This window comes from Harpegnathos saltator, unplaced genomic scaffold (genome assembly GCF_003227715.2).
Source record: "Harpegnathos saltator strain DR-91 unplaced genomic scaffold, Hsal_v8.6 scaffold718, whole genome shotgun sequence".
Lineage (NCBI taxonomy): Eukaryota > Metazoa > Arthropoda > Insecta > Hymenoptera > Formicidae > Harpegnathos > Harpegnathos saltator.
The window spans coordinates 79159-93049 of NW_020230558.1; the positions used below are offsets into that span (position 1 = coordinate 79159).

At 44.1% G+C, this 13891-nt stretch overlaps 1 protein-coding gene and 2 long non-coding RNA genes across 4 annotated transcripts; 1 reads left to right on the forward strand and 2 right to left on the reverse strand.

Annotated features, from left to right (window-relative positions):
* Window positions 1-4202: 4202 nt before the first annotated feature.
* LOC112590113 (uncharacterized) lies at window positions 4203-7667 on the reverse strand. Its single transcript, XM_025305829.1, has 2 exons — window positions 5350-7667; window positions 4203-5262 (listed from the first exon to the last, which is right to left on the reverse strand). The coding sequence occupies exon 1, from the start codon at window positions 7469-7471 to the stop codon at window positions 6299-6301; it is 1173 nt and encodes a 390-aa protein (XP_025161614.1). The 5' UTR covers window positions 7472-7667; the 3' UTR covers window positions 4203-5262; window positions 5350-6298.
* Window positions 7668-8942: 1275 nt separating this feature from the next.
* Window positions 8943-12207, forward strand: LOC105188987 (uncharacterized). 2 transcript variants are annotated; one of them, XR_003114007.1, is made up of 7 exons: window positions 8943-9077; window positions 10020-10502; window positions 10680-10742; window positions 10992-11136; window positions 11202-11364; window positions 11485-11529; window positions 11815-12207. It is a non-coding gene; the product is annotated as an uncharacterized LOC105188987 (long non-coding RNA). The 2 variants fall into 2 exon arrangements; XR_003114006.1 differs by lacking the exon at window positions 8943-9077 and adding an exon at window positions 9737-9935.
* On the reverse strand, window positions 10307-12586 carry LOC112590110 (uncharacterized). The gene is made up of 4 exons (XR_003114008.1): window positions 12309-12586; window positions 11523-11771; window positions 11181-11359; window positions 10307-10491 (listed from the first exon to the last, which is right to left on the reverse strand). It is a non-coding gene; the product is annotated as an uncharacterized LOC112590110 (long non-coding RNA).
* Window positions 12587-13891: the final 1305 nt, after the last annotated feature.

Below are 13891 nucleotides of genomic sequence, written 5' to 3' on the forward strand. Positions count from 1 at the left end.
TCCGCGGAGGCACCTGCTGAGGCACCCGCTGAAAAGGCCACCAAGGCCGAAACCTCCCCCGGGAAACCCGAGACGGCTGAACCGTCGGTGGGTGACCAGGGGGAGATTGAAGTAGGCAGCCCGGAGGAGACGTGCAAGGTGTAACTTTCACGCCACTCCGGGCCCTACAGGCCAACGTCGGCCATGGCGCCCAGGCTTAGGACCTCTGCATGCAGAGGATGACTGAGCTGGGCGCCGGGCTGGCGGTGGTCACCGAGCCGTTCTGGATCCCGGTTCGCAGTGCGAACTGGTTCGGAGATCCAGACGGCTCGGTGGCCTTGGTGGCAAACCCTGCGACGGGGGCCCCCCACCCTGTACATTCAGGGAATCAGGGCCCTCGTACGTGGCAGTCGACTGGGGGCCCGTCACTGTGGTGGGGATATATCTTCCCCACCACAGGAACAGGGCCGGTCTCGGTCGTTCCACCCCGATTAAGGCGGTCCTGGATAGGGTCGGGGAGCTGGTGCGAAGGTGCCATCCCCGACCAGTCATAGTTGCCGGGGACTTCAACGCCCACTCGGAAGGGTGGGGTTGCAGTTCCCGGCAACGGGACCGCCGGGGGAACACCGTGATCGGCTGGGTGGCGGGACTGGGCCTCATTCTAACGAATGAAAGCTCAGAGAGCACCTGCGTGCGGCCGGGGGGGTGGAACCTCGGTCATTGATTTGACCTGGGCGACCCCCTCGGCCGCGGGCTTCTTCCATGAATGGAAGGTGGAGGCGGAGGGGGAATCACTGTCTGATCACAGACATATAGTGTGGACCCTCCGCCAAACCCCAGCAGGTGCTCATCCGCCGCCCCGGGGAGAGGGAACTCCCTCTCCCCAAGAGATGGGCCCTCGGTCGACTGGACGCGGTTTCGGGCGGCTGTCCTCGTGGCATCCTGGCACCTCGAGGAGGTGCCAGGGGGGCGGAACCCCGACCCCTGCAAAGGGGCCGAGGAAATAGTGGGCATCGTGACGTCGTGCTGCGACGTCGCGATGCCCCGATCCCGCCCCCGCTCTCGCCGGGCAACATACTGGTGGAGCGAGGAGCTTCGCAAGCTCAGATGCTCCACCATCGCAGCCAGGAGGCTGCTAACACGGGCCCGGCGGGATGATGGGGATGTCATGGGGGCAAAAAGGGAATACTTCCGGGCGAGGAAGGCCCTGAAAGCCGCCATCGCCGAGGCAAAGCGAGCGGCCTGGGAGCAACTGGTAAGCTCCCTGGACGACGCCCGTGGGGGCGCCCTTACAAAAGGGTGACCGGGAAGGTCCGCCCTTGGGCGCCCCCACCGACCGAGCAGATGGACTACCAGGCCCTCGACGGGCTCCTGGATGCCTTCTTCCCGAGGGCATTTCTGGGGGAGGGAGATTGGGATGAGGGCCTGGAGGTCAGTCCAGCCTGGAGGTCAGTCCAGAGGAGCTCAACAGGGCCAGGAAGAGGCTCGAGGTCAGGAGCAAAGCCCCTGGCCCCGACGGAATTCCTGGGCGCCCCTGGGCCCTCGCACTCAGCGAGGGAAACCTATTCGCGGCCACGCGCAGGGTTTTGAGCGGGTGCCTCAGGGAGGGAGTATTCCCCCCAGAGTGGAGGAGGGCCAAGTTGGTCCTCCTCCCCAATTAGGGCAAAGCACCCGGTAGTGCGTCGGCCTACAGGCCGATATGCCTGCTGGACGAGGCGGGCAAGTTGCTAGAACGCATCATTGCCGACCGCCTCGTCCAGCACCTGTCCTCGGAGGGGCCGAACCTCCACGACCGCCAGTTTGGGTTCAAGCCCGGGAGATCAACGCTGGACGCAGTCCAGTGTCTCCGGGGCCTGACCCACGCGGTCAGGCGGGCGTGGAGAGGGACGGCGGGGTATTGCTTGCCGTTTCCTTAGACATAAGGAACGCATTCAACACCCTGCCGTGGCCGGAGATAGGGCGGGCGCTCGTGTATCACGGCGTGCCCGCCTATCTCCGGCGCATCCTTTCGGCCTACTTCGGGGGCAGGGACCTCGCCTTCCCGGTGGAGGGGTCCAGGGCCGGCGCACCATGGAGCGCGGTGTTCCGCAGGGGTCCGTCCTGGGTCCCCTGCTCTGGAACATCGCGTTCGACCGGGTGCTGAGAACTCCGCTCCCCCCAGGCTGCCACGTCATCTGCTACGCAGATGACACCTTAGTGGCGGCCGAGGGGGAGAACTGGGGGGAAGCCCACCTCCGCGCGGAGGCGGCACTGGCATCGGTGGTGGGCACCATAAAGGACCTGGGTCTCTCGGTGGCGCCCCAGAAGACCGAAGCCGTATATTTTTATGCCCGAGGTCGAGGAGCGCCCCCGGAGACACAGGTCCTTGTGGATGGCGTCCACGTCGGGCCGACGAAAAAGTATCTCGGCCTTGGACAGCCGTTGGAGTTTCGGGCCCCACTTTGGGAACCTGGCCCCCCGGGTGCACAAGGCGGGTCTGGCTGTCGCCAGCCTGATGCGCGCCCAGGGGGGTCCGGGATGGATGGCACGCCGCCTGTATGTCACGGCCGTACTCTCGATCGCCCTATACGGGGCGCCCAGCCTCTTGGCCTGCCGGAGAGGAAAACGCTCCCTCCGGCAGGCCTTAAGGCCAGTATTGATCAGGGCGATTCGAGGGTATCGGACCGTGTCATACATGGCGGCGACCACCCTGGCCGGCGTCCCTCCCGTGGAGCTCCTCGCTGACGAGAGGCATATCCTCTATTGGCGAGTGAAGGAGCTCCGCGCGGAGGGGACGCTAAGGGCCAGGGACATGAAGGGCCTGAAACTCCAGGTCAGGGACCGGACACTTCGGAAGTGGGCAGACGAGTTGTCCGACCCGAAAGTGTCCGGTCCCAAGACGGCCGCGGCTGTCCGCCCCTGCCTGTCTGAGGTGACAGGCAGGAGGGGACGTGGAATGACTTTCCACCTGGTGCGGATGCTGACCGGGCATGGTTGCTTCGGTCGGTATCTGCACCAGATAAGAAAAGAGTCCACCACTCGATGCCATCACTGCCCCATTCTCGAGGACACGGCGCAACACACCCTGTCCGCATACTCGGCATGGGACAGGGAGCGCCGTGTCCTCGAGGGGGCGGTGAAGTGCCGAAGGGGGGAGCTCTCGCTCCCGCGCATGGTCAAGGCCATGTGCGGGAGCGAGGAGGCGTTGGACGCAGCGACCTCCTTCTGCAGAGAGGTCATCTCGCAGAAGGAGGCCGCAGAGTGGGGACATCGACCGGGAGTGCGTCGCAAGAGGCGACGCTCCGGTCGACACTCCCCAGGAGGAGGAATCGGCAGCGGACTCGAGGTGGCGTCGGCCGAGGAGGACTCGTCCGTCGATAGCGACGGGTCGGGGACTCCTCGGCCGCCTCGGGCCCGCCACCGTCCGCGCGGGAGGGACTAGGGTCCCCTGGTCCTCCCCCGCGCGTTCGGATAGGTAAGGCAAAGGGGAAGCGGTGTCCTGGTTGGGGCCGGGCCCGCTCCCCCCAAAGCCCTCCCCTCCTTGACTGACAAGGAGGGGGGCAAAGGAGGATGTCTCCTTCCTCCTAATAGGTGTGACCAGAAGGCCAACCGGTGGGACAACCCACCGGGGATCGCGCCCTGGACTTCCTTCGTGGGACAGGGCGCGGTATGTTGATGGCGTGGGGCTCCTGGAGAGCCCTAGGGCCGGGGGGTTGGGGAGGGAATGCGGGAGCAGTTCCCCTAACTTCCCACCCAACGGTCCGATAGGTAGACATCCCGCAGGGGTTTTAGTCGGTAAGAGTCCGACATAATCCCCTCCCCCCAAGGGGAGGGGGTATCCATGATGGATTTCCCCTGCGTTACCAAAAAAAAAAAGGTTGCAGAAAAGAGCTTGACCTCAACTGTGATCGCAAATAGGCACCAAATTTGAAGCAAGATTTATTATATCAAATTCTGCTGTCAAACTGCGGTCAAATACGCGACAAACCTTGACATAAAGCATTTGATACAAATTTGCAGCAAACAACACTCAAACCTTGCGCGCATAACTTGGCAGAAAGTTGGCGGCAACACCGGAGCAGCGTCTTGAACTCAAGACTTGAGTGCAAGTTGACAGCAAATTCGCAGCAACGTTTGGACAAAAACAGCTGATCGCTTTAAATGGCGCGCATGGCGTATATAACCTCGGTCGTTAGGATAGAATTGGTATTTATGAATAAACAAGTTAGAACCGACATTTGTGAGAAGTAGACAAGAAATGTATATTTTATTTTGTAAAAATATGAAATACATATTTTATATAAATAATGTTTGCGATGTAACATAAATCTTGTCAAAAAAGATTTTAAATGGACGTTGCGAATGCACCTTTTATATTCTTGTCGCCTTGCTTCCGTTAATCCCCTTGCACAATGCCAGGCAACAGGCAATAAGAATAAAAATAGACCAATCACAATAGATTATTCTTGTAATAGTCGATTGTGATTGGTCTATTTTTATTCTTATTGCCTGTTGCCTGGTATTGTGCAAAGGACTTTACAGATAGCGCTTTGTATCTTTCTGGACAACATATATGTGTAAAACCGGGACATAAGAAGCCTTTTAGACGTCTTTGAATCGTTTTAAAAACATCATGCAAAAAGACGCCTTTAAAATGTCTAAAACAGGATCTACATTGGTCGTATCGTAGTATCACAGCGTCGTAACAAACATTACGACGCTGCGATACGACCAATGTAGATCCTGCTTAAGGAAATGAACCAGTCTTTCATTTGAAGCGTGGTGATAGAAATGAGAATTTTGATTGATTTATTTCCTTATGTATTATTTATTATGCCTATGCAAAAGTGCGTGCTTCCCGCTTAACTCGTTATTGAAGTTAACGACGGTTTCATTATTGTTGCGCAGCGTTTCTACGTATACAAAAGATACATAACGATAACGAAACTGTCGTTAACTCTAGTAATAAAATTGCACTACTGCATGGCAAGCGTTTCCTTTTACGTCGCGATTTCCGCTGCACGCTCCTTGATCGTCTGCAAACCAAACACGGACGAATATATAACAGAATTAGAAGAATTTACAATATACATAGATAATACAATAGAATTAGAAAAATTAGAAATTAGAAAAATAAAATTATACGATTTCAGATTTTTTTTTTTTTTTAAATGGGGAAATGCCTATGCACATCCCCGGCCGTAGATGCAGAAGCGACCGGAGATAGTGTGGGACTCGCACCCACTAAAACCCCACTGCCCATCGGTCCTTATATGACGGGACTCGGCATCATTTAACCATATGCTGCAAAAAACAAAGAGACAATAAATTTGCGGATTAATATTCATGCGTGTTAGTACTAGTAAAGAGAATGTTCGTTATACAGCTTACTTTTCTATTCCATGTGTATTAAAGCGGCGACGATGTATTTGGATGATTCCATGTCCTCTTCTTCGGTACGGCTGTCGTCTGACGATGTTTTTTCGAACAGAGGCATCCTGTAACCTTTTAAGTTGACTTGATTAATATTAATTATATGCCTATCGCTACTTATGTTACTACATTGATATACGTGAAACGCTGAAGATGGCAGGCCAATGTTAAAAGAATCATCCATCTCTAAAAATCGCTTTACAATCAAAGAGTAAGAATCTGTGTCAGCAATTATGTCAACGACAATACAGATCGATCCATCCCGCAGAATGCAACAATTGTCTCGCATATGAGTACCTAGGCATATACCATTAAATGTAATTTTTGAATAATGGACACTAGTGTTGCTATTACTACGTGATATTGATACGCGAACAGATATATCGATATCGCGATTATCGTCTCGCCCATGAAGTCGTAACTCTGTCATTCGATTAAAAAATTGCTGTAAAGGCTGATCCGGTTTCCTGCAATACTTTCTAAAAATAAACATATTATTTTCATAAGGAAAAGCGGAGAACGATTTTAAATTACCAAGGCGTCTTACGTCATTAGTAAGGTGAAGCAGACCGTGAACATTATAACTAATGAAATTAGAACCATATAAAGTATTACTACGCAATACAAATTTTTCCAGTGCAAGTTCCGCGAACCTCAGCTGTTTCTCTGATGGAGACTTTAAAAGCAAGATTCTTATAGCACCATATAGAAGCAAGAAGTGCTTATAGAGGTGGTCATCTAATATTCCATACATTACAACTAGTCCTGTATATAGAAGAAACTGGCGAAATTCTGTTGCTTTATACTTTGAAAAAATATCTAGAAATCTAGGGCGTCTTGCAAACTCGGCAGGACAATATTGTGTCAACATTTTTAAACGACCACTAATTCTTGAAATCGATCTTCCTCACAGTTTCAACATCCGTAAGTATTTCCCATATACCCAAGCAGACAATAATTTTTTTACTACACCTAAGCATACTAAATGCATATATTCAAAGGGGACCTGCGAAACCATCCCCATAGGTAACGGACTTGTGCCCTTTTTGTGATGATTTTCATCACGACGCAATCTATAATCTTCATCCGTACGAAGGAGATGTTTGACACCATGAAATACATTGCGACCATCGATCGGCATGCCATTAACTTTGCACTTAGAGCATGGGTGATAAGATGTATGACCACGATGATGTAAAAGAAAAGCTCGAGCAGGTGCATCAGCTATGAAGGCTCTTAATCTAACTGGTATTAAAGCACCGTGAAAATTTACACCTTCATTACAAATAGCTGTTATATCGATAATAAATTTTTCAAAAAAAGCATTAGCATCGTTAGGCTTTTGTGCACCTTTATATATTCCAACAACGATGGGTTTTGAATTTTGTAAATTTGATATTCTACACTGAATCTGCCAAATCTGAATTGTACCTGATCTATCTAATGTACATCTGTCAGTACTAAAATCGAGTTCTAATTCTCTAATATCAGATGCACATTGAACATTAGAAAGATATTCTACAATTGCTACTTCCACATTGAAATGTATATATTTCCCTGGCTCAACAGTGCATACAACGACACGATGCCTTGGTGTGTTCAGCAAGGTTCTTACATCTTTGGGCAAATGAGACAAACAAATATGTGTTCTCAAAACAGATAATATTCTATTTCCTTGGCTATGCGTCAAATTGCAATCAACAAATAAAGAAGCTAAATTTTCAGTAAAGGATGGTTCTGACAAGCTACTAAAACATGAAGACAATACACAAGAACTATCTGAAGAGATGGAAGATGAATATGATGCTCTATCATCCTTTACGTTTGCACTGCTTGTGCTGGCAATATTTTCATTAACGGAAGGCAAGTTATTAAAATAAGTACATTGCGATAAAGCTGAAACATTTTGCAATACGGAATTATCATTGGACTCTACATTGGTTACGTTATATGTACTCTTTCCTTCAGAATTTTGTAGTTGAAAATTGCGCCGTAATTCTCTCATAATCATATTTCTTCGTCTCATTGATAATTTATGCAACGGTTTACGCGAGGTGGATAATTTTAAATATGGCTTCATATTTACGTAACTTTGTTGTTGTAAGTCCAGGTCCAAAATGTTGTATGCTTGAAAATCCTTGAGACAACTCGTTGAATATCACACTAAATATTACTTGAATACGGCAAATTCGTCCAACACAACTCACTGCGAGTTGAACACGGAATAAACAAATGTGCAATGTACTATACGTAAAGCGAGACGCACATACTCTTGCATAAAGGCATAATGCATAACGCATAAGGAAATGAACCAATTACAGTCTTTCATTTGTATTGCTACATTTGAAATAAAAGATTGTGATTGGTTCATTTCCTTATGGTCGTATATTATTCCTTTATGCAAAAGTGTGTACTTCCCGCTGAAATTTCCACAGTAAAGCCAACGGCACACAGTGCTTGTTTTCATGCTGGATTGCATGCTGGATGAAAATACTGCGTTCTGATTGGTACATTTCCGAAGATGAATGGAAATGCATCAATCAGAACGCAGTATTTTCATCGAGCAAGCAATCCAGCACGAAAACAAGCACCGTGTGCCGTTGGCTTAAAACTTACGTTTATGCAATTATTTCAAGAATGTAGTGCCAATACTCGACAAGTAGAATAGCAATCGATCGACCAATGAGGACCACACGAACGAGACATTCTTTATCATGATTGGTTAACTGCATGCTGCTCTCAAGCATAGGGTGCATTCAATGGCTGCATTCAGTAGACTCAACAGTTGGACAACATTACTAGATTTTCCACTGAATCTCGCTCCTGATTGGTAAATACTTCTGGGTCTATGAAGAATCTAAAAGAATGCTCCAATCACAGACAATAATCACTAAGCGCTCTCTGATCACTTTGTTCTACTGAACGCGGCCAATATTACAACCGCTCATTGAGCGCTCAATGAGCTTTTACAGTTGATTGGTATATTCCTTTAGATTTAAAAATATACACCAATCAGATGCAAGAGTTCACTTAGCGCTCAGTGAGCGGTTGATTGCGTTCAGAAAACAAAGCGCTCACTGAGCGCTTAATAACTATTGGTCCCTACTATTAGATCCTTACATTCAGGCCAATAACGTTGACGAATTATTCAACCGTTGTGTAACCGTTGTGTTTTCTGAACGCAGCCGTTGTAGTACTCAATGAGCGGTTATACTGAATGCACCCTTAGATGGACATTTGAGCCTCAGGGCCCATCTTGAAATTTTCGCGTATACGTTATTTTTACTACGCAGTTTTTTATGATATGATTAAACCTCGGTTGGAGCTAAAATTCCTATCAAACTCTCAGGGTACACTTTTTGAACGCAGCTCGTAAGGCTGATGTCCCATGAGCGGAAATTTTCAGCAGAACGGAACGCTCGAACCAATCACAGCCACTCCATTCTTTTCACGAATAGAATAGAATGGCTGTGATTAGTGCGCACGTTCCGTTCCGCTAAAAATTTCCGCAGGGCATCGGCCTAACGTTATTCCTCCTTCAACTATTCTCTTAATAAGTTTACGATTTTGCGGTCAGTTATACAGCATATTTTTCGTGATTACGTCGAGTAATATAGAAGATAAATATTCTATATTGCAAGTGTGATATAGCAAGGGTTCATCATCTTCACTATGTCACAAGAAAGGTAAAAATATTTACTCTAATCTCTTTATTGCATGCTCTAAAATAAATTGCTTCTCTAAAATAAATATTTGCTTAATTATTTCTGGAATTAGCCCCCTTTATGAAATAATTTTTTGAAATAATTTAAAATAATTTTTTTTCTCTTCAATTTCATTATATATATAAATAAATAGATAAGCTGTTTATTGTTTTCCTGTGAAGTTACAATTTTATACATCTTGCTTTCTCGCCACTTTCTCTCGCCCACTCCCTATACCCCCCCTCCACACACACGCGCGCGCGCGCGCACACACACACACATGCACACACACGCACGCGCACACACACACACACACACACACACACGCACGCACACACATACATACACACACACCTTTTCTCCTTTCTTCCCCTCTATCTATCCACCCATCTCTAGCTTATATCTAACTCAAATTATCTTATTAGCTTACTTACTAATTAGCTTAAATTCTAATGCTTATGTGCTATTGCTTATAATTAATGCTTATATACTACTCCTTATATCTATTGCTTATAACTAATTACATTTAATTGGTGGGACTTCCGTTTCCTTTCTCTTACTATCCTTCACCCTTCATTCATACTCTTATCCTATTTTCTCTCCCTCCCCGCTCCCTCAATACTCCATCTCCCTCGTTCCCTCCCTCCTCTCCTCCTCCATTTTCTCTCATCCCTTCTCCTCGCCATCTCTCTACCTCTCTTATCCATCCCTCTGGTTTCTCTCCACCACCCAATATCTTCTTTACCACCCCCAATTTGTTATATAATCTCATTTCATTTTATAATATAATTTCATTTCAATTTAATGTAACCACGTTAGGGGAAGGAGGAATTATTTCAAGTAAAATAAGGAATTGAAACTTTTAAGCAACCTCTTTAACCTCTTGAACAAAGTATATTTATATATGCATTGCTATTGTTTCAGATCCACAGAGCGACCAAAACGAAGTATAACAAAGCCTCCCCGATATTTAACAACATCAGATGAAGGACCCCCACAGAGGAGGCGCTTCGCAGCATCTGCTGCAGCTGGTTCTATCAATGACGACATAAATGAAATAACAAGAACCTTGGAGGATGAAGCTACAACTTTTAATATAGAAACACACGTTCAACCTACATTAAATGCACAATCATTTACAAACACTAATACTGGACATAATACACAAACACGTACATACACGCCTAACATACAGATGCACACACACACCTCACCCATGCAAACATACACAAACAAATTACCAACATAAACACATTTTATATTGAATAAAGAAGACGGACAAATCCTGTATACCAATAACAGTTTGTCTCATGTGCGAACTCCACAGCCAGTGCAGCAGGAGAAAGGCTTCCAATATGGTCAAGGCAGTACAATTTTCCCTCCGCAGGATGACAATCTAGAAAAAAGGTTTGTTCATTATCAAATATATGCTAACTAATTTCGATACATGATAAAATATATAGTTATTAAATAGATTATTGGAACATATATGTATCTTTTATTTGAATTTCTAAAAGGAATTAAAAATTATTTGTCTATTTGTCTACTATTAGAAACTAATTGTAATTGTTGTTTTCGTTACAGGAGAAGTGAAGCACTCTTGACCAGAATGGAGCAACGCATAATTAACATAGAGGTTGAAATTAAGTAAGTTCTGTGACAAATAATCATATATGTATTTATATACATATATATACCCAGCAAACACAATGTTACATGTAACGTACATGTTAGTTGTAGTTTCCTACTCAACAATGAAACTGTTATATAACACGTGTGTTACATGACAGTTATATCGTTGAGTAGAATGTTACAACTAACATATACATTACATGTAATACTGTGTTTGTTGGGTATATATACAACTTTACTGTGTTTTATCTTGTTTCTTTTCAGAAAATTAAGTGCAGGTATAAATAAAATATTAAAGTACATTCAGGATCGCCAATCCGCGTTGAGAAAACCAGAAGGCTTACCTATTACAACTATTCAACAAATGCAGGAGTTAGAATAATCAACAGAAGAATATTATACCAATGTTGTAAGTAAAATTAATACCTTTTACGTCACACGAAAATTACGTACATAATATATTGCTTGTTTTAGGTCAATTACTTTCATTATATTGGCAGCTTCACTTTGAAAGAAGCAACCAATCTTTGCCTCAGAGAGGGTTTGCACGACTCACTGGCGCCATCATATACTTGGTTCGGCCGCGACGAAGGACGTCAATCATTATATAATACTCGGCTCGTTAAGGCCATCTATGGTAAGAAATATTTTCAGTCTTCATAGAGAGAGAGAGAGAGAGAGAGAGAGAGAAGAGAGAGAGAGAGAGAGAGAGATTAGTTAGTATTGTCATCCAACAAGAAATGTGCTTCTTTCGCAGATGCTGTATGTAGAAACAACTACTTTGCAAAACCTCACCTGGGAAGTAAGATGATAATTGCAATACATTTGCTTTCTTCTTGTGATGTTCAAATCACAAGCGAACAATAGCGTTTGGTAACTGCGCCTACATTTGCGTTTACGATCGTCTCTTGACTAATTAGAAAAAAGCTACTGGTGACTGCGATTTTTCTGATTGATCAAGAGACAATCGTAAATATAAACGTTAGTGTGATTTGGGCATTAAACAGCGTTCATTCTCGATCTCACTGTGACTTGTAAATTCATCTGCAAATTTGAAATGGACATTTATATTCTTTGCATTTTACAGACGAACGCGGTTGCAGTTATTGCGGCGGTCACAGAACCACAGAATGTCCGAAATTGGAAGCCATGCAGAATAAGCAAGTGTCAAATATCGGATGTCGCAAGCTAACAATGCGACAGATTACTAAATATTAAGATATTTTATAGATAATTATTGTATGTATATACAATAACATATACAAAAAGATTATATATATAATATATATACATATATAAAAGATCTTTTAGTATATGTTAAAGCGCTGTAAAAACAAAATATGTTACGAGAAACAAAATCTTATAAAATTGTTACATTCGCGTTATGTTTGCGGAATAATTATGCAGAGAATTGATAGACAAGCGCGAAGAGTTCCTGCACTCCGCCAACTTCAAGGACTCCTTCATTTCATCGAAGAAATGCACTCACGAAAGAGACCAAGCAAAGCATATCGCAAGCGTTATTTTTATTAAAAATGTTTCTTATATATTTACAAAATAAAATTAATATTGTATACTCACAAATACCAATTCTAACTTCTTTATTCAGAAATACCAATTCTAACCTAACGACCAAGGTTATATACGCCATGCGAACCATTTAAAGCGATCAGCTGATTTAATGCAAACGTTGCTGCGAATTTGCTGTCAACTTGCACTCAAGTCTTGAGTTCAAGACCTTGCTCCGGCCGCCAACTTGCTGCCAAGTTATGTGTGCAAGGTTTGCGTGTTGTTTGCTGCAAATTTGCATCAAATGCTTGACGTTAAGATTTGCAGCCAAATCCATAGCCTCAAGACGCCGCAGATGACTATGGTTTTGGCATCAACATTTGATCAAATTTGCTGCCAATTTGCGTGCAACTTGCTCTCAATTTGCTTGCTGGGATTGACAGTAAATGTATTCTATTGCCTTATACTAACGATAACAATTGTTACGTATGCTTACCAATCGTACATAGCTTGGACTAATGTATTAGTTCAAATATCCTCTAATATGAGTTTTTTTTGTTATATTCCATTTAATTTACGAAAGTGTGATAATTGAAGAAATTGTGATTTTAATTATGCTGCCAAAGATTACATAACATGTTATATTCTATTTCTATTTGATTTTATAATAATATATTATACATTATGTAAATAAGAGCTTTTATGTTTCAATAAAAAATTAATGATCTGATGTATATGTCTTTTTGTACTATATTTGTGTCTTCATTATGTCCTAAATATATCATCTTGCTGCCTGTATGATGATAAATACGTCCAAATAAGATCCATTTATGACGTCAAAATACGGTCCTTCTATGACGTCAAAAAACGGTCCTTCCATGACGTCAATATTTTGGGACATTCGACCGTCTTTTGGACGTCATAACGACGTCAATCCCTGACGTCGATTTCATTTAGTCGAACGACGTCATTTAGTCAGAAAATGACTAATTTTCGACGTCATAATGACGGCTGTTTGCTACCTGGGATGTTATATAACAGTTATATTCTGTGTTTGCTGGGTTATTTCTTTGTACAATATATTACGCCAATGTTTTAGTAACATTTTAATATTATTAAAACATTAACGTCAATGTTATTAAAACATTGGTATAATATAATGGGCACGATCCATTACACTGCAAACTCTTCCAAAGTGGTGTACGGACCAATCCTGGCTTTCCTTCGGGCGTCTCGAAGCATTCGCAGCATTTAATTAATCGCATCCATAATTGTATCAAGAAATAATGCTAAGGTCATAAAAACATTGCCATCATGTTTATAAGCGTAACATTACAATGATCTTCCTATATTAAAGTTAATATTGGTGTAAAATGTTTTGTGTTATGTGGAGATATCCAAGAGACGTCTAAAATACATCACTGTGTATGCTTCTTCGTTCTCAGGACGTTCTTAAAATATCTTGTGCTGTATGGATACCTTTATATTATTGAATAGAACTTACGATATACTTTATAACACTGATAATATTACTGTTAGTGCTTACTGGGACGTGTATTACTGAAATGTAAATTTTCTGTTTTTCGGTATTAACAGCGCTACACGTTTTTGCAAATGGCAGCTATCAAACAAGTATTGGACACAATTTATATCTT

Excerpts from the sequence above, each read along its gene's own strand:
- LOC112590113 (XM_025305829.1), bottom strand. The coding sequence starts at position 7,471 with ATGAAGCCATATTTAAAATTATCCACCTCGCGTAAACCGTTGCATAAA.